This window comes from Balaenoptera ricei, chromosome 3 (genome assembly GCF_028023285.1).
Source record: "Balaenoptera ricei isolate mBalRic1 chromosome 3, mBalRic1.hap2, whole genome shotgun sequence".
Lineage (NCBI taxonomy): Eukaryota > Metazoa > Chordata > Mammalia > Artiodactyla > Balaenopteridae > Balaenoptera > Balaenoptera ricei.
The window spans coordinates 164977985-164997556 of NC_082641.1; the positions used below are offsets into that span (position 1 = coordinate 164977985).

The window sequence follows — 19572 nt, forward strand, 5'->3', positions numbered from 1 at the left end:
GAAGGGGTTGGGGGACCCCCTCACACGGCCTCCACCACAGAGGACGCGAACTCGCGAAGGCCCCAGCTTTGACCTACCTGAGGCCGGTGCCCAGGGCCGTGAAGTCCGGGACGCATGAGCCCACGCGGGGGCCGCTGTCCGGAGCCAGGAGGGCGGGATCCCGGGCGTTGGTCCCCCACCCCGCCCCCTCGTGGTGCTGGTGGCGGCAGCGGATGATGCGGCTCCTTTAAATCCCGGCCGCCCCGCCCTTCGCAGCCGACTCCGCGGCGGCCCGGGATCCAGGCCGGGCCGCGGCTCTCGCCGCCCAGCCTAGCCCAGCCTGGCCCGGCCCAAGCGCCGAGCCTAGGCGGTCCACTCCCCGCGCCCCAGAGGAGCCGTCAGCGCGGCGCCCGGCCCAGTCACCAGCCCGGCAGGCCCGCCCGCATCCCTGCCCGGCCCCGGGCTCCCAGCCCCTCCCCGCCCCGGGGCCGGGGCCCCTGCAGCCTCCAGGTCCCCGCGCCCCGGCCCCGGCCCCCCCGGGCCATGCGGCCTCGGCCCCGCCGGCGCCCACCGCGCACCTGAGGAGATGAGGCTCCGCAATGGCGCCTTCCTGACGCTGCTGCTCTTCTGCCTGTGCGCCTTCCTCTCGCTCTCCTGGTACGCGGCGCTCAGCGGCCAGAAAGGTGAGCCCCTCCCCCGCCGTCGCCCGCCCCGCGCCCCCTCCCACACCTGGGCGCCGGCGGCCGGAACGGGGTCCGGGCAGCTGCCGCGGAAGGCGGCCGGAAGCCGACGCGGGCGCCCCTTCCCCGCCCGGGCGGTGCGAGAGGACGCCCCTCCCATCCTCGCTCCCACTTGTTTGCTGCTGGAATAACGAAATTCTCCTCTGGCCTGGGCTGGGCCGCGCCGGTGAGCGGGAGTCGGGTGCCCCATGTGCGGTCAGGACCGGCCTCCGTGAGTACAGTTCTGCCCGTGTTAGGGCGAGTCGCTCCCTCTAGTGAGCTGGGGACCTCAGAGTTCTCAGAGAGGGACAGAGACACAAGGTCACAGAGGTGGCTGTGCCAGAGGGTCCCCAAGGTACCGGCTCCAGGCACCTGGGTGCACCGATCCTGAGACAGGAGTGAGGAGGCAGCCAGACATCCAGGCAGTACCATCACTTCACACCACCTCTCCACCCCAGCCCACTGTGGGTGCGGCTCCCTGGGGCCTCCACAGCCCTCCTCCAGGACATCTGGCCCCAGGACTCCTCCACAGGGATGTGGGTGCTGCGGAAGCCTTCCTGTGGCTACTGGCCTGGGGGGGTGCATGGAGGGCCTCATGAGCAGCCCACCCAGCCCTGGCTGCCCGTTAACTTATTTTGTGTGGTCTCACCTGAAGTTTGGTTAAGCTGGCCAGTCCACCATCATGGCTCTCTGCATCTGGCCAGCACACTTAGGACTGAGGGGGCAGGCCCCAGCACTGGCTGGAGTTGCCCTGTGTTGGTTGGGATGGCTGGGGCTGAGTGGGGCCTTGGTTGAGGGTTGAAGGCTGAGGAGGCGCTCGCAGGCCCTTGTCCACCCAGCCTTTAGCACAGGAGGCACCCGGAAAAGCTGCTTCCTTCCTGCCGTCTGGCTTTCCTGCAGGAGGCCTAAGCAGGATCAGGCTGAGGCCAACTGACCCTCTGCCTCCCTCCCACCTCCTGCTTCCCTGTTCCCCAACAGAGGCTGCGGGAGAAGCTGGAGCCTTTCTGACCCTCCAAGTCCCAGCGTCCCAGCCTGGCTCCTGCCCGCCCAGCTCAGCCCAGCCCTGTTTGGGTGAAGGCCTGGGCTGCCCTAGGGGCTCCAGAGGGCCTGAGGGGAGACCCCCTGGGACTTGGTACATGGAGGGCATGGCTGGGGCAGAGTTCTCCGTAGGTGGGGTGTGTCACCTGGGGGAGGGCATTTTGGACCCTTGGGAGAGTGGCCATGTAAGCAGCCTGGCATGGAGGCCAAGGTGGGGCCATATCTGATGGGCTGTGGCACATTTGTTCAGCTGTGAGTGGAGCGATGACCCCTTGCACCCTGTCCTGGGCTAGGCCGCAGTTCCTGTGTGCCTCCTACGGCAGCCACTGGCCCTCAGCCAGGTGTCAGGAACTGCAGCACCAGCCTCCCACCAGGACACCTTCTCTGTGAGTCTGGCTGGCCACAGTGTCCAGGAGTGAGGGGGATACCCATGGCTCCATTTAGGGCCTTCTGTCCCTAAGTGGGGCATCCAGGAGGGCCTGGGGAGCAGGAGAGCACCCCTACTCAAAGAAATGTGGGGCTCAGATGCAGGGGTCCTTGTCCCTTGGGTTCGGCAGCCCAGAAGCCTGTGTGACATGTGACAAGAGGGTCACCTGGGCCTTCCCCGTCGAGGGCTGTTACTGTTTTGGGGGACCCAGTAGGGTCTTGTCTTTGGAAGCTTGAAGAGAAGACTGAGTCTGGGCTCTTCTATGAACCTTTCTCATTCTTATATTCAGACGACTGTATTAAGCCCATGGGGAAACCAGACTAAGTCTGAGGCCAGACTGGACCTTGGCTTCCAGCTTGCAGTGAGTAGGAGGCTCAGGAGAGGGCTGGCCCAGGCACCGATGCTTAGAGGAAAGGCAGAGGAAGCCAAATCTGTAGGGAAGGGAAGAGGTGGGCAGGAAGCCAGAGAGGAAGGGAAAGCAGGAGCAGGTGGCATCCTGGAAGCCAAGGGCCAGGAAGGACACATAGGCCTTGGCAAGACGGACCCTAGATACGGGGTTTCAGGCCCACTTTCATATCCAGCCTTGACGAAATTTGTGCAGCATCTCCACTAATGCTCAAACTGTAGCCCTCAGCCAAGCACCTGCTGAAGGTCCCCAGGGAAGACAGCAGACCCTCCAGGGGGGTGGCCTCAGCCACACAGCCCTCCCCAATGTCTAGGCTGTCCCATCTCCTGGATTTCAGCAATGATGGATGCCTGTCTTGACCACTGGGAGGGTGGGTGCAAGTCCTGGAGAGGAGGTGAACACCTGCACCCTCTCCATGCCCCTGCCCTACTGCAGGATTTTTTTTTAAATATTTATTTATTGATTTGGCTGCTCCAGGTCTTCGTTGCCACACGCGGGATCTTCGTTGCCGCATGTGTGATCTTCCTTGCCACGTGCAGGATCTTTTAGTTGAGGCATGCGAAGTCTTAGTTGCGGCATTTGGGATCTAGTTCCCTGACCAGGGATTGAACCTGGGCCCCCTGCATTGGGAGCTCAGAGTCTTAGCCACTGGACCGCTAGGGAAGTCCCCTCACCGCAGGTTAACAGCACACCTTTGCTGGGCCTGGAACCTGCCTGGGCCCCTCTGAGCCTGTTTCCCCTTCCCTAAGTACAGAGCACAAGATCTGTGTCCCAGCCTGGCTCTTGAATCTGTTTCTTTAACAAAGAGGGAACCAAAGGGAAGACTGTGATCCATGGGCTTCAGGTATCCTGATTACTCTGCCTTCTGGTGGAGGAAGGGGTGGGAAAGCCTCTAGTATTGTGACCACAGCTGCCCCCAGGACTTGGGCAGAAGAAGGCTCCTAGGAAGGGAGGCCAGGGTAGGAAGCAGGCTGTGCCCAGGCCTTGGTGGTCAGGGTGATTCAGGTCAGCAGGGCCCACCGCTGCCACTGGCCTGTCCCCCTGGGGCAGGCTAAGGTTGGACAGAGCTCAGCGTACTTAAAGATCAGAGAAGGCTACGGGTTTGGGGTCGGGGGGCGGACAGGGGCAGCAACAGCAGTCAGAGGGGGATGAGGTCTCCTTACCTTCCCTCCACTTCACAGAGGGCCCCACTGCAGGGAGCTGCCTTGGGTGTAGCCAGTAGCACAAGGGCTGCCCCTGCAAGACTCAGCAGCTCCACAGCACTGGGGTGGCATTGGGGAGGGCATCAGGGACAATAGGTGGGTGGGTAGGGACTCAGGCAGGAGGGAGGCCACCTGCCTGTGTAGGCAGCTCTGAACTCCCTCCTGCTGGGCCTCAGCACCTCCAGTCCCCCCTCCCTACTGGCAGCTGAGCAGGTGAGTGCTGGGGGTGGCCAGCTCCCTGTTCAAGGGGTCAGGTTTCCAGGGTAACCTGGCCTCAGAACCCAGAGCAGAGCCTCAAAGATCTGGTAACCTGACTCCTGACTCCCTCCCCCAGCAGGGCTGTCCCTGAGCACAGAAGCTTGAAGTGGCCTGGCCTTTGGCCCCTTGGGCAGGGTGTGGGAAGGGAGATCCGGCAAGCTGCTGACTCGGGAGTGCCTCATCAAGGATCTGCTTGGCTCCCCCGCTCCTCCCCCCACAGCCTCTCCGTCCTGCGTAGGGGCTTCCCCTCCCTTTTCCCCGGGGTTTAGCACTTAAACCTCTGCCCCAGCTGCAGAAAGGGGGTGTCCTGAGATGACCGAACTTTGCCTTGGTCATGACCTTTGGTATACCCGATTGTGGGGAGGTGACACCATCCCAGGGCATTCTGGGGGCTGTGACCCCCCCCCCCAAGGGATCAAGGAACATAAGCGCTGCCTGAGGGTGAGAGGGGAGATCTGGAAGGCAACTAGGCCTTGAAGGCTACATGGGTTTTCATCAGGCCCAGAAGAGAAAAGGGGATTCCAGTCAGAAGAGACAGCATGTGTGAAAGCATAGACATCAGACAAGGAAAAGGAGGTGTGTGTGATGGCAAATAAAGAGGGCAAAAGCCGGATTAGAAAAGGCCTTGAGAGTGCACAGCCTGGCAGGACCTGGCTGCCTCAGCAGCAGATAGCGATGTTGTTTGTCTCATTCTTGCTCTCTGGGCCCTGCCAGACCGGTGGAGCCAGGTACTTGGCACCCTGGAGATCCCTCTCCACTGTCAGGCAGCCCTACCTCTGTGCTGCTTCTGGCCCATGTGCACCCCTAGTGCCTGCACATGGGGCCCAGTTGGAGGTTCTGACACAGGCCCCCCTGGGGTGGCATGGTCTAGGCCTAGAACAGATCTCCAGAGAAGCAGGCTTCAGGGCACTTAGAGCTCTTGTCCCCTTTCTGCTCCTGACTTGCTGAGGGACCCCTGACTAGTTTCTCAACTTCATTTGCTCCTCTGAGCATTGGGGGCTGTAACTGCAACAGTCCCCACCCCCCCCCCCACCGGACTGTGTGAGATTGCAAATCCAGAGCTGGTGCCTAGTGTAGAATGACAACCATGAGGACGGTGACGAATGGGTGCCTGGGGCACAGTCCTACTTGGAGGATACGGGGGAGAGTCCAGGGAGGTTTTCTGTCCCCATGGGGCCTTGGGGATGGGGCTGCCTGTGATCTCTGTGAAGGGGGATGGGAAGCAAAGTGCAGAGGCTGAAAGAAGGAACAGGGGAAGGTTGGCCTCAATGCTAAGAGCTCCTTGAGGAAGGTCTGGGTCATTGTGCCCTGGTTGGGACCTTGGGTGCCCTACTTCCTGGAAGGAGGAGATGCTGCAAGGAGAAGCAAGAGGGGGCTTTGGGAGGAGAGGGGAGGGGATGGAGAGGATTCAGTCTGAGCCTTTTCAGCCTCAGCTTAGGTTTGTCTCACCTGGGGCTGGAAGTGGTCCTGCAGCCCTCCCACTTCAGATGTCTCCTCAATGCAGAAAATAAAGGGAGAGCACTGGAGAGGGCTAATTCCCCCAGTGGAGGCTTTTCTTCCCCAAGTGTGAGTGTCACTGTGGCTTCAGAGTGACCCTAATGTAACCCCATGTGGCTCACATGTGGCAGGCATATGAACAGATGTGTATGCTAACACTCAAGGGGCAGTACCTCAGCTCTAGGCTGCCCCCTGGTGACAGCCTGTGTACCACCCACAGGCGATGTGGTGGACGTGTACCAGCGGGAGTTTCTGGCGCTGCGTGACCGGTTGCATGCAGCTGAGCAGGAGAGCCTCAAGCGCTCCAGGGAGCTCAACCTGGTGCTGGACGAGATCAAGAGGGCTGTGTCGGAGAGACAAGCGCTGCGAGACGGAGACAGCAATCGCACCTGGGGCCGCCTAACCGGTGAGCGCGGGAGCGGGAAGTGGCAGGGGATGCGAGGCTGATGGCGGACTGCGTTGTCTGACCTGTCCCTTCCCGACCCACCCAGAGGATCCACGCCTGAAGCCGTGGAACGTCTCGCACAAGCACGTGCTGCACCTACCCACTGTCTTCCACCACCTGCCACACCTGCTAGCCAAGGAAAGCAGCCTGCAGCCCGCCGTGCGCGTGGGCCAGGGCCGCACCGGAGGTAGGGGCGGGGCCCGGGAGGGGCGAGTGGCGGGTGGTGGGACGATCCCCACGCAGTGCCCAGTACCGACCCTCCGCGTCCCTGCAGTGTCAGTGGTGATGGGCATCCCCAGCGTGCGGCGCGAGGTGCACTCGTACCTGACTGACACGCTGCACTCGCTCATCTCAGAGCTAAGCCCACAGGAGAAGGAGGACTCGGTCATCGTGGTGCTGATCGCTGAGGCAAGTGGGCTGGGGCACGGGTCCAGGGGACATTCAGAGGAAGACACACGGCACAAAATAACAAGGAGAATGAAAACAGCAACATTTCGGAGGAAAGAACTCTCAGAAGTTCAATCGTCAGTTTCACTCACAAACTTAACAGGATAAAAAGTTAAAAGGAAAGACATTTTAGCACCCCCTCGTGGAGATGCCAGTTATAGTCTGTCCCACCCCTTGGACCGAAGTATGTAAAAGGGCTTTTTCTGAGGCACCTGTGGCCCCCAGGCCCAGCCTTACTTAGCCTTCAGGATGGTGGGCTCACTCCTTCCATGTGGGAGAGAAGGCTGTGTCCTTCCCCCAGCCCTTTCTTCCAGGCCATTTGGGCTGGCAGCCTGGCTCATGGAGGGCACTTGGTCTCCCCACAGACTGACCCACAGTATACCTCGCTGGTGACAGAGAATATCAAGGCCTTGTGAGTACTGACAGCCCGACAAGGTTGGTGGAGGGAGGACCCTTTGCAGGGTGTTGGGCAGACAGGTGCCGGCCGTGCCCCCCCCATCAAGATGCGCCATCCCTCTGTGGGAAAGGGTGCTTCCCCTCTGGGCTGAAAGGGGGTGGGCATGTAGAGATGACCCAACCCCTCTGGAGCCTCAGTGCCTCAGTAGGATGGGTGTGGTGTCAGGGGATGTCTGCCTGGTGGGTCTTAAGAAAAGGACAGGGTCTAGCTAGCTCAGCTCTGTCCCTGCTCCAGTCCCTGGAGGCTGCACACTCACTGGGCCTTCCTGTCCCCCAGGTTCCCTACAGAGATCCATTCTGGGCTCCTAGAGGTCATCTCCCCTTCTCCCCACTTCTACCCTGACTTCTCCCACCTCCGAGAGTCCTTTGGGGACCCCAAGGAGAGAGTCAGGTACTAGCACTACCCACCTCCCTGTGCCCCCAGCAACCTGCCCACCTGTGCTAAGAACCTAGTCTGTGGGTGTATGAGTCCTGGGCACTTCCCTGCAGTGCCTCCATTGTTCCATTGGAGGACCCCTGCATGGGGGGGGGGGGTCTCCTACCCACTCAGTGGCCTCTGTGGTAGCCACACTGGAGGTGGAGGGGGTCTGAGCTCTTGAGGCCCCTGCCCCTGGCCCACAGGTGGAGGACCAAACAGAACCTTGATTACTGCTTCCTCATGATGTATGCGCAGTCCAAAGGCATTTACTACGTGCAGGTGAGCACTGAGACCCTGCTCTGTCCCTTTTCCCCCTGGACCCTGGATGGGCCTGGGTGGCAAGCCCTGCCCTGCCCCTGTGCCCATCCTGAGTCCCGACCCCCTTCTACCTACCCACCACTGTGCAGCTGGAGGATGACATCATAGCCAAGCCCAACTACCTGAGCACCATGAAGAACTTCGCACTCCAGCAGCCCTCGGAGGACTGGATGATCCTGGAGTTCTCCCAGCTGGGCTTCATCGGTGTGCCACCCCCCTCCCTGCCCCACTGACCTGACCAAAATATCTCCATCCAGCCCACTTCTGCCTCTGTCATCATCTCTCAGCCCCGCGCCCTGTTCCGAGCCCTAGTACCATGCAGTGTCGTGCTCTGAGCCTTTGCCTGGAGTGCCCGCTGCAGCCCCACCTGGCCTGTTCCTGCCTGCCCTCTGCATCGGGATGTTTGGGCTCACCACCCCATCTGCCCTCTTGTTACCTGCACCTGCCTGCAGCCAGCCAGAGGTTTTGCTGTGGGACCCTCCCCAGTGTCCCCCACAGGGATTAAGAGGAAGTAGGGCAGGGCAGAGCTGCCTACTCAGCACCCCTTTCCCTCCAATCCCACCCCCAGGGAAGATGTTCAAGTCACTGGACTTGAGCGTCATTGTGGAGTTCATCCTCATGTTCTACCGGGACAAGCCCATCGACTGGCTCCTGGACCATATTCTGTGGGTGAAGGTCTGCAATCCTGAGAAGGATGCGGTGAGCAGAGCCTGCACAGAGGCGGGAGGGGGCGGTGGAGCAAGCAGCCTCCAGTAGGGACTGTGTTGGTGACCGTGCACCTGACAGGAGGAGACGGCGCTGCTGGCTGGAGGAATTTCTGTCTTCAGAGGTAGAGTTGAGCTGAGCCCTAGCGTGTGTCACCCTCCCTCCACAGAAGCACTGTGACCGGCAGAAGGCCAACCTGCGGATCCGCTTCAAGCCATCCCTCTTCCAGCACGTGGGCACTCACTCCTCACTGGCGGGCAAGATCCAGAAACTGAAGGTGGGCAGTGCCACACTCAAGCCTGGTTGAGTACAGCAGAGCCTGGGCTGAGGGTGGGCAAGGAGGTAGCAGAGCAAGTCCAGGGCCCACCCTAGCACCATTGTCCCTCCTCCACTGTAGGACAAGGACTTTGGGAAGCAGGCACTGCGGAAGGAGCATGTGAACCCGCCAGCGGAAGTGAGCACAAGCCTCAAGACATACCAGCACTTCACCCTGGAGAAGGCCTACCTGCGCGAGGATTTCTTCTGGGCCTTCACGCCCGCTGCAGGGGACTTCATCCGCTTCCGCTTCTTCCAGCCACTGCGACTGGAGCGGTCAGTGCCAGTGCCCACAGGTCCACCTTGGGGGAGGGGCAGGGTGGCTACCAGGGTAGAGGCCTCACCACGAATTTCTGAACCTGCAGATTTCCCTCTGTGACCCCCCGCAAATTACTTAACCTTATTAAGTTTTCTTATCTGAAAAGTGGGGCTCAGAACAGTAGCCAATTTGTAAAGACTAAGTCCAACAGTGCCCACAGGAGCTCAGTGACATTGCCCATCACCATTGTCCTTACAAGTAAGGCCCTGGTTGCCTTGCACAGTCCAACGGCTGCCCCGGGTGGTGCCCAGCCTCACCCAGTTCCTCAGGGCCCACCTACTGCACTCCTGGCCCAGGCCTGGCCTTTCTCTGCTGGGTAGTGTGCCTGGGCAGTACCCCACCCCTGCAGCAGCTCACAGGCCTGTCTGGCCACAGGTTCTTCTTCCGAAGTGGGAACATTGAGCACCCGGAGGACAAGCTCTTCAACACATCTGTGGAGGTGCTGCCCTTTGATGTGAGTGTAGTAGCAGGTGGGTGTGCACTGAGGCCTGCCCCTTCCACAGCCACTGGCTTCAGCCCCTTGATTTTGCCCCCAGAACCCCCAGTCAGACAAGGAGGCCCTGCAGGAGGGCCGTTCAGCCACTCTCCAGTACCCTCGGAGCTCTGATGGCTACCTCCAGATCGGTGAGTGAGGGGCAGTCAAGTGGAGGTGAGAGGAGAGGCAGGAGTCTTGGGGCAACCTCTCATTGCTGCCCTCCCCCAGGCTCTTTCTACAAGGGTGTGGCACAGGGAGAAGTGGACCCAGCCTTTGGCCCCCTGGAAGCACTGCGCCTCTCCATCCAGACAGACTCGCCGGTGTGGGTCATTCTGAGTGAGGTGACATAGGGCAGGGCTGGGTGCAGGGAATGGGGAGCTGTACCAAATAGCTAGACCAGGGCTGCTCTCTGAGACCCCAGCTGACACTGAGCCCGGCTCTTCCAGATCTTCCTGAAAAAGGCTGACTAAGCCAAGGGCTTCTGAGGGTGCGTTTTGGCTGGCCCTGAAGCCCACGAGGCCTGGGATGTCGTCGCCGCTGCCCCCGGAGGGCCAGGCGCGGCCACCCCAGTCTGAGGGGTTCTGCCTGGCACCCCACTCCACTGGCCTGGGGTGGCCGCTGGCCCGGAGGCCCCAGGAACTGGTGCTGCCCCGCCCGCCGGCCGCGGGGAAGAGGCAGGAGGCCCCCACACTGTGCCTGAGGCCGGTCCGCGCCGCCCGGAACCGTTCGCACCCTGGCCCCCTTGAGCCAGGCCTTTATAGAAGAGCCTTTTCCTGGGCGCCCACTGTCTCCGCGCGAACACTGGAATGCATATACTACTTTATGTGCTGTGTTTTTTATTCTTGGATACATTTGATTTTTTTCACGTTAAGTCCACATATACTTCCATAAGAGCGCTCCTTGTAATAAAGGGTTAATGAAGTGTGTGCCTCACAGGTGAGGGCTCCGAGCTCACAGCCGGGCGTCTAGCCGCCCAGCGATACCACCTGGCGCCCCCGCCCTCCGCGCAGTTCCGCAGGACCTCGTTCGCATTCTCTGGTAGGGTCCCGGCCGCCGGGTCGGTAACTCGCTGATGGAGCTGGTGCGGAATATGCGTCCACGCCCCCAAACCGCCCCCACTTCCGTGATAACCCTCCTCGGAGCGCGCCCCCTAGCGCCCATCATCCCTCCCCAAGTGCCTGCAGCCGCCTCTCACCAAAGGCATCCCCCCACCTCCTCGTCCCACTCCTCCGTGGGTCTCAGCCCCGCCTTTTCCACCGTCTCCAAGGCCCTGCTCCTGTCCCCAGTCTGTGACTCATTTTAGGGTCTCCCATCCATCTCAGGGCCTTTGTTTTTGCCCTGCTTTGAAAGCTCCTCTCCTCTGCCTGCTCAGCTAAAAGTCACCATTTTAGGGACTCTTCCTGGCCAGCAGGCCTTCCCCGGATCTGGTCCCCCGAGACACTAGGACGTTTACTGGACAGCGCCTATTAAAACTACATTGATTACGTTCATCGTCGTTCTCTGCGGGCCGCAACAGGTTGCCCTGAACACTGCACTGTTCTAGATGCCGGTAACCGAGTACCGACCGAAAAAAAGTCCCTCGTGTTGGCTGTGAAGTCCAGGGTATGAGGAATAGGGCGGCTGAGGGTCAGTGGAGAGGCAGGCCTCATAGGAGGGGGACAGGCGAGGAGAGCGCTGACCGCAGGGAGGAGAAGCCGTGGGGTGAGCCCCAGCGGGAAAGGATGTGTGACTAACAGCGTCTGGGAGCAGGGCGGGAGAGGACCGGACCCAGGGCCCGATCGAGCCCCTGCCCAGGAGAGGCCTCTTTCCTTCCGCAGCCCCGCCGCCCCGCAGCCCGACAGACTGCTGTGGCCTGAAGCTAGGCCCCTCCAAGCTCTACAACCCGCAGTGCGCGACCCACTCCGACCCAGAGAGTGCACTCGAGATCACGCTTTAATGAGAGACTGGGATGGGGGCGAGCACCCTCCTCCGTCCTCCAGGAGGCTCCGTCTCAACTCCAGCTCCGCCCACCCGGCGTCCTCCGTCTCAGGCCTTCTGCAGCAGTTTGTGGAACTGTCCGAGGAGCGCGGCGCACAGCGCGGCCGGGAGGAAGTGGGCGAGTAGGCCAAACGCCGCCAGCACCACGAGAAGCCAGAGCGCGCGCGCGCTCGCGTACAGCGGGGCCAGCCTGCGGGCGGTGCTCAGCGGGGGCGGGGCGGGGCAATGGCCCCACCCCAACCCTACGGGCCGCCTCCACCAGGGCCCGCCCACCTGCCCCCAAAAGGGAACCGCCTCCAACCAGTCGTCTGGTCCGGCCCGCCATTCGCTTGCGGCCTCTGCCGTCAAGACCCTGCCCACAAGCCAAGCCACCTTTCCCCGCCCTGGTGGACCTCCCCGGAGCCCCGCCCCGGTTCTCACCTTTGCTGCGCAGATCTCGCGTAGCCCTGAAAGTAGCGGAGGCGCGCGAACAGGTATACCAGGCCACACAGAGCCGCCGCACCTGGGAAAGGGGAGGGCGGGGTGGAGTGAGCCCGCTGATGCGGGGACCCCCGGGGCTCTAGTACGTGCGCCCCTGCCCCGCTCTCAGACCTTCGTGAAAGAAGATGCCGGCGACCCAGAGCGTGGCGAGGAACACCGGGAAGTACTCGCTGCAGTTCACTCTGCGGTGGGGGAGGAGCGGCATGAGGGCGCCGGCCTGGGGCCTCCGAGCCTGACCGCCCGGGGCTGCCTAGCTCCCCGCCCCGCGCCCTCCCACCGCGCCTCACTGGGCTCGGTAGATGCGCTCGAACTCCGGCGGGCCGGTGGTGATCGGCGGAGACACGCGGAAGGCCCTGCGCGCCGAGATCACCTGCAGCGAGAAGTAGGCTGGGGGAGGAGGTGTTGCCGGAGTCAGATCTGGCACCCAGACTCCCGGCCCCGCCTCCGGTCTGACCGCGCATCTTCTCTTATCCCAGCTCCACACCCTGCTCGTCACGACTCCCCTTTAAAAGCCCGACCGAGGGGACCGCCGGCCCCTGCTCTTCTCCGAGCTTGCCCTGTGTCCACGACACTCAGTGGGGAGGGCAGGGTGCCGGCCTGGAGCTCTGAGAGGCCCTGTCCAGCCCAGTGAGTGTAGGGGAAGGGGATGACATGTCACAGGACACCTGCCCGCAGAAGGACTTTGCTCCTGAATCATTTCACTTGCAAAACACAGGCAAATGTCCAACTCCCACCCTCTAGGCATGGACTTTGGCCCAGGTCCCTGGAATGGGAGTGCCACCTGAGGTCAGAGTTGGCTGCATCCTTCCAGGTACAGAGGAGCACGCACCCTGTGGCCAACCGTCTCTGCTCCGCCACCCACAGAGCTCACCAGGAGGGACCTCCCGACCAAGCCTGGGTCGCTGTGCCTCCAAACAGTAGTGTGGGTTCCTGCCTCAGTTTCTCTGTTCAGGCTCTGCCTCAATCTGACAGACACCCTCTCCTCTGCGCCCAGGTGGTTACGGCTGGGACTATTCTAGTCCAACCCCAAGCCACCAGGGCTCTGCCCCTCTCCCTTCCAACATGGGTGGGTACAGAGGGTGGGCCGGCCCTTGAGGGTCTGAGTGCACAGGAGCCCTTCTCTTGGCCTGAGGCCAGGTGCCCACCACACAAACAGTCCCAGTACTGGGTGTCTCCAACTATCTTCCTGCAAGTCCCATGGCCCTGGTGCCCTTGGTGCCAGGCCCTCTGCAGACATACCCCAACCTGAGTGCACTGTGGATACCAAGGGTGGCCTTGCCAGCACAGTGTACATGAGGAAGGGCTGAGGGCCAAGCTTACTGGTATGGCTGGAGATCAAGTCAGCCTGTCTGCTCAGCCACTCCAGGGCCCCTGCCCCAGGCTGTGTCTTGTCCTAGCCCATACAGTGTGAGGCAATGGTGTCCCCCAAAGCCAGAATATCTATCCCAGGAATGTGTCTCTAGGGCTGGTCTGAGAAGGGCACCAAGCAGGCACCTTTGGGGGCCAAAAAGCAGGTTTCAACCCTGTCTAGCTCCACATGGTTCCAGCATAGAGAGGGTGACTTTGAAGGCAGGGCCAGGGGATGGGGCCCTCCCACTGGGACACCCAGAGAGGGGACCGCTGGAGAGGGCAGGGATCAGCTGGAGTAGGGCTACATCAAGCCCATGGCTGTCCCGCTTCTGTACTCACCATCAGAACACCCATTCATCCTGGCACCCTGCCCCGCTGCTCAGGTCCTAGAGCCCAACATAGCTGGATGCCCCACCTGCTCCCGGAAAGCCCCTGCCCTCCTCCAGGGTTCTTTATGCTGGCTGAGGGGCCACCTTCCAACCCCAAGCCAGGCAGCCCACATGCCTACCTCAGTTGTTCCTCAGGGGCCTTTTTCCATTTCGCTGCCCATCCCCTAGGCTGGGTACCTCTCAGCCTTGGTCCCTGCCCAGGGTTTCACAGTTTGCCCTGCAGACACCCCTCCAGGGCTTCCCCCTCCCCACTTGGGGAAAGTGCAAGCCCCTCAGCCCTCTGGTGGGGGCCAGAAGAGCTTTCATACCAGGAGTCTGGGCTGTCCCTCACCTGGGCCTGGACCCCAGCACCTCCCCAGTGCCTGGAGGGCAGAAGGCAGACTGCAGGGGTCCAAGGCCCACCCACCGCCGGAGCAGAAGCCAGCCCACCTTGCAGCAGGACTCCCAGGAGGGTGACAGTGGCCAGAAGAGCCACTTCGTCCTTCATGGTGCCGGTGGCTCTGTCAGGCCAGGCTGGCCTGTGAGAGGGCTAGCTAGCTGTGGGGCTCTTATCACCCTTGTCTGCTGCTCAGAGGCTGGCCCAGGAGAGGAAGAGTGGCCCGCTCTCCCCGCCCCTTCTCAGTGGAGGGGGTTGGGGAAGGGGGCGTGACCATGGCCTGAGAGAGCTGGGGAGCCTGGTCAGGCTGAGCAAGAGGAAACCAGGGCCAGAGCTTCCCTGGTGGCGCAGTGTTAAGAATCTGCCTGCCAATGCGGAGGACACAGGTTCGATCCCTGGTCCAGGAAGATCCCACGTGCCGCGAAGCAACTAAGCCCGTGCGCCACAACTACTGAGCCTGCGCTCTAGAGCCCGTGCTCTGCAACAAGACAAGCCACCACAATACGAAGCCCGCGCAGCCCCGCTCACCGCAACTAGAGAAAGCCCACATGCAGCAACGAAGATCCAATGCAGCCAAAAATAAATAAATAAAACAAATAAATTTTTTAAAAAAAGAGGAAACCAGGGCCAGATGGAGCCTGGGCAGGAGAGAGCAGCCGCCTGGGGACAGCCCGGCCACCTCCTCCCAGTCCTTTTGTCCCTTCTATGCCTAGCCTTGTGCTGGCAGAACCCCTTGTCCACCTAGGCTTGCTCCAGCTGTCACGTGATCTTAGTGTCCCCCAAGGCCCCACATCCTCAGCAGGTCCCAGCTGGCCCTCCAGACCTCCTCTTGTCCTGGGTCTGGTGTCAGGCTCCTACTTGAACCACCCACTGCCACCACTTCCTAAATATCACCAAGTCCCACTCATTCTCAAATCCACCCCCAGTGCTACCTTCCAAGCCCCACCCTGCCCCAGTCATCTCTCACCTGGCCACAGGTCATGGGCTCCTCCCAGGTTCCTGGCCCTGACTCCCTGCTGATCCACACATAGCCACTCACCTGTTTCCCACTCCCCACCTGGGGCTGTTTTGTAACATGCAACTGACCGCAGGGTAGTCCAGGCACCCAGCCCATATTGGGCACAGCCGCATCCTTGCTCCCTTCCAGGAAACCTGATGCCCAACAGTCTTGCAGCTGCCTGGGCTCCATGCACTCAGGCCATCCCAAGGGCCACTTGGCTGTCCTGGCAGGGTGGGTGAGCCCACTGGGATGGGTGAAACTACCGCCTCTGGGACCTCTGACCCTGGAACAGTCACCTGCCATTTCTGCCTGCCCAGCATCCCTCCTTCCTGAGGCCCCAACCCTACCTACACTCAGGTTCTGTGGCCTGGACAGAGCTGCCTCCCGCCCCTCCCAGGCCTGTGGGATGGACATGTGAGCCAAAACTGACTGTGTGAGCCAAGGCTGACTCAGGATGGTGAGACGCAGTTCTGGAAACTTCCTTAGAACTTTGGGAAAGGGAACTCAGAACGGGGAGGGAGATTACTGAGGGCCACTTATGGCCACTCGCCATCCTGAGGAAGATGGAGCCAACATAGGGCTAGGTTGCGAGGATAGAGGTGGCTTATATCCTGAAGCCCGGGGGGGCACCTTGCCTGGAATAAAGCCCTGGCCGTTCAGCCTTTCCATTTTGTAAGACGGTCATTTCTCCTTTTTGCTCAAGCTGGTTTGAAGTGGGTTTTGGTTAGCAGTGACAGAGTCCAGATTGGTACACAAGCACAGGCAGAAGCAAGCAAGCACAGGCCATGCTGTGGGAGGGACAGAGCAGCTAGGTCCTTGGGGCAACCGCTGCTGCACCGGGTGGTGGGCCACCATAATGCCCCGGCTCTCTTCTGCCTGGTCACTCTGGGGAGTCTCCACACGTCAGGGTCATATGACCTTGGGAGCTCTGTCCTTGCCGCCCACCTGGCCTCCTTCTTTGCTGCCCCCAAGCCTGGGTTCCAGCCTGAGGGCTTTGTTGCCTGTTAGGCTCCCCAAGAATCCCTTTTAGCCTCTCTCACCTGGCCAACACCCAATGAGTGCCCTTTGTCCATCATTGCCCCCAGGGAACCAGCTGGGTGTGCTGGGGGCTCCTCAAGAGCAGGGCTGGGTCTCCAAGTCTGTGCCCTGCTTTGGACAGGTCTTACCTTAGCAGTAGTGGGTGCTCAGTGATGTGGAAATGACTGACAGATGCTCGGAAACAGAGAAAGAAGTGCCAGGGATTGGATGCCGGATGCGTCCTCCAGCCCTCTCTCTGCCCACTCAGCCCTTTAAGACCCCTGCTCTGGTCTCCCCTCCAGCCCCAGCCAGGCCCGCCTGAAGGGTGGGACACATGGCCCGTGGGTGGGCTGTGTGCCAGTGTGTTTGCATGAAACTTTTTTTTAATAGATTTATTTTATTTATTTATTATTATTTTTTTTGGCTGCGTTGGGTCTTCAGTTGCTGTGCGCAGGCTTTCTCTAGTTCCAGCGAGCAGGGGCTACTCTTCGTTGCAATGTGGGAGCTTCTCATTGCGGTGGCTTCTTTTGTTGCGGAGCACAGGCTCTAGGCGCACAGGCTTCGGTAACTGTGGCACACGGGCTTCAGTAGTTGTGGCTCGCGGGCTCTAGAGCACGGGCTCAGTAGTTGTGGCGCACAGGCTTAGTTGCTCCACGGCATGTGGGATCTTCCCAGACCAGGGCTTGAACCCGTGTCCCCTGCATTGGCAGGCGGACTCTTAACCACTGCGCCACCAGGGAAGCCCCTGCATGAAACTTTTGTGTCTCCATGCTGTGATCCCATCACTCAATGTGTTTGCGATGGTATTGGAGCTCATCCGTGGGCTGCTGTGCATCCATGGGTCCCTGCACGTGTTCCGGCTCTCTTCTCTAACAAGCTCTCATTTCCTCTGAGACCTAGACAGACTCCTTTCTGAGCTTATCCTTTTTGCCCTGGCAACAGGAAGCTGAGGCCTAACATCAGCAGCTTCTGAGGAAGTCCCTGGGCAGATGTCCAGGCACTTGTTGGAGTCTCAGCCCCTGAAACCCTCTCCAGATCCTTTGGTCTGCACCTCCCTCCCTCTGAGCTTCCCAGCCTCTCAGGTCCCTGCCTGGACTGGGCCTGCTCAGGCTGATAGAGGTCCAGCACAAGGCCCTCCATGCAGAGGCCATCCACCCACGCCCCTCAGCAGCCCTGGAGGAGCCAACATTGGAGGGAAGTGAAAAAGCCCCTCCCTAAACCCCTGCAGGACATGCCTTGGTGACCCAGGACCCATGCCCTCTGTACTAGCCCCTACATGGCCCTAAGGAACATCCTGGAAACTGAGCTCACCAAGGACCTCTGGGAGTGGAAAGGTCAGCCAAACCATTATGTTGAAAAGAAACCACGACACTGGCAGCAGAAGTTCTGGGAAGTACACCTTGGCGTGAGCCCTCCCAGAGTCCACCATTAGCCCCACCAAAGAGCCCAGTTAGGCTCCAGTGCTGGGTTGCCTCAGGCCAAACAACCAACAGGGAGGGAACCCAGCACCATCCATCAGCAGTAAAGTGGATTAGAGTTTTACTGAGCTCTGCCCACCAGAGCAACAGCCAGCTCTACCCACCACCAGTCCCTCCCATCAGGAAACTTGCACAAGTCTCTTAGACAACCTCATCCACCAGACAGCAGACAGTAGAAGCAAGAAGAACTACAATCCTACAGCCGGTGGAACAAAAACCACATTCACAGAAAGACAGACAAGATGAAAAGGCAGAGGGCTATGTACCAGATGAAGGAACAAGATAAAACCCCAGAAAAACAACTAAGTGAAGTGGAGATAGGCAACCTTCCAGAAAAAGAATTCAGAATAATGATAGTGAAGATGATCCAGGACCTCGGAAAAAGAATGGAGGCAAAGATCGAGAAGATGCAAGAAATGTTTAACAAAAACCTAGAATTAGGGCTTCCTTGGTGGCGCAGTGGTTGAGAGTCTGCCTGCCAATGCAGGGGACACGGGTTCGAGCCCTGGTCTGGGAAGATCGCACATGCCGCGGAGCAACTAGGCCCGTGAGCCACAATTACTGAGCCTGCGCGTCTGGAGCCTGTGCTCCGCAGCAAGAGAGGCCGCGATGGTGAGAGGCCCGCGCACCGTGATGAGGAGTGGCCCCCGCTTGCCGCGGCTAGAGGAAGCCCTCGCACAGAAACGAAGACCCAACACAGCCATAAATAAATAAATAATACTTAAAAAAAAAAACAAACAAACCTAGAATTAAAGAACAAACAGAGCTGAACAATACAATAACTGAAATGAAAACTACACTAGAAGGAATCAATAGCAGAATAACTGAGGCAGAAGGACGGATAAGTGACCTGGAAGACAGAATGGTGGAATTCACTGCTGCAGAACAGAATAAAGAAAAAAGAATGAAAAGAAATGAAGATAGCCTAAGAGACCTCTGGGACAACATTAAACGCAACAACATTCGCATTATAGTGGTCCCAGAAGGAGAAGAGAGAGAGAAAGGACCTGAGAAAATATTTGAAGAGATTATAGTCGAAAACTTCCCTAACATGGGAAAGGAAATAGCCACCCAAGTCCAGGAAGCACAGAGAGTCCCATACAGGATAAACCCAAGGAGAAACACGCCGAGACACATAGTAATCAAAATGGCAAAAATTAAAGACAAAGAAAAACTATTGAAAGCAGCAAGAGAAAAACGACAAATAACATACAAGGGAACTCCCATAAGGTTAACAGCTGATTTCTCGGCAGAAACTCTACAAGCCAGAAGGGAGTGACATGATATACTTAAAGTGATGAAAGGGAAGAACCTACAAGCAGGATTACTCTACCCATCAAGGATCTCATTCAGATTCAACAGAGAAATCAAAAGCTTTACAGACAAGCAAAAGCTAAGAGAATTCAGCACCACCAAACCAGCTCTACAACAAATGCTAACGGAACTTCTCTAAGTGGGAAACACAAGAGAAGAAAAGGACCTACAAAAACAAACCCAAAACAATTAAGAAAATAGTCATAGGAACATACATATCAATAATTACCTTAAACGTGAATGGTTTAAATGCTCCAACCAAAAGACACAGGCTTGCTGAATGGATACAAAAACAAGACCCATATGTATGCTGTCTACTACAAGACATCCACTTCAGACCTAGGGACACATACAGACTGAAAGTGAGGGGATGGAAAAAGATATTCCATGCAAATGGAAATCAAAAGAAAGCTGGAGTAGCTACACTCATATCAGATCAAATAGACTTTAAAATAAAGAATGTTACAAGAGACAAGGAAGGACACTACATAATGATCAAGGGATCAATCCAAGAAGAAGATATAACAATTATAAATATATATGCACCCAAAATAGGAGCACCTCAATACATAAGGCAACTGCTAACAGCTATAAAAGAGGAAATCGACAGTAACACAATAATAGTGGCGGACTTTAACACCTCACTTACACCAATGGACAGATCATCCAAAGTGAAAATAAATAAGGAAACAGAAGCTTTAAATGACACAATAGACCAGATAGATTTAATTGATATTTATAGGACATTCCATCCAAAAACAGCTGAT

The 19572-nt window shown here is 58.9% G+C and overlaps 2 protein-coding genes across 4 annotated transcripts; one reads left to right on the plus strand and one right to left on the minus strand.

Annotated features, from left to right (window-relative positions):
* Window positions 1-249: 249 nt before the first annotated feature.
* Window positions 250-10247, plus strand: MGAT4B (alpha-1,3-mannosyl-glycoprotein 4-beta-N-acetylglucosaminyltransferase B). Of its 3 annotated transcripts, none has more exons than XM_059917902.1 (15): window positions 250-662; window positions 5747-5932; window positions 6018-6158; window positions 6246-6379; window positions 6784-6830; window positions 7152-7265; window positions 7496-7571; window positions 7700-7814; window positions 8179-8309; window positions 8485-8592; window positions 8713-8906; window positions 9325-9403; window positions 9486-9573; window positions 9653-9765; window positions 9871-10247. In XM_059917902.1, the coding sequence occupies exons 1-15, from the start codon at window positions 566-568 to the stop codon at window positions 9892-9894; spliced, it is 1647 nt and encodes a 548-aa protein (XP_059773885.1). In that variant the 5' UTR covers window positions 250-565; the 3' UTR covers window positions 9895-10247. The 3 variants fall into 3 exon arrangements, with proteins under 3 accessions (XP_059773885.1, XP_059773886.1, XP_059773887.1); XM_059917903.1 differs by having other exon boundaries at window positions 6327-6379; XM_059917904.1 differs by lacking the exon at window positions 7152-7265.
* Window positions 10248-11338: 1091 nt separating this feature from the next.
* LTC4S (leukotriene C4 synthase) lies at window positions 11339-14107 on the minus strand. The gene is made up of 5 exons (XM_059917905.1): window positions 14050-14107; window positions 12169-12268; window positions 11993-12063; window positions 11822-11903; window positions 11339-11591 (listed from the first exon to the last, which is right to left on the minus strand). Exons 1-5 carry the CDS (start codon window positions 14105-14107, stop codon window positions 11450-11452), a joined length of 453 nt encoding a protein of 150 aa, XP_059773888.1. The 3' UTR covers window positions 11339-11449.
* Between the last annotated feature and the right edge of the window lie 5465 nt (window positions 14108-19572).

Coding starts and splice junctions, on each gene's coding strand:
- MGAT4B (XM_059917902.1), top strand. CDS start 566: ATGAGGCTCCGCAATGGCGCCTTCCTGACGCTGCTGCTCTTCTGCCTG. Junction 6,380..6,783: donor TCGTGGTGCTGATCGCTGAG/GCAAGTGGGCTG, acceptor GTCTCCCCACAG/ACTGACCCACAGTATACCTC. Junction 6,831..7,151: donor ACAGAGAATATCAAGGCCTT/GTGAGTACTGAC, acceptor CCTGTCCCCCAG/GTTCCCTACAGAGATCCATT.
- LTC4S (XM_059917905.1), bottom strand. CDS start 14,107: ATGAAGGACGAAGTGGCTCTTCTGGCCACTGTCACCCTCCTGGGAGTC. Junction 12,269..14,049: donor CCTGGGAGTCCTGCTGCAAG/GTGGGCTGGCTT, acceptor CTCCTCCCCCAG/CCTACTTCTCGCTGCAGGTG. Junction 12,064..12,168: donor GAGCGCATCTACCGAGCCCA/GTGAGGCGCGGT, acceptor CCCCCACCGCAG/AGTGAACTGCAGCGAGTACT.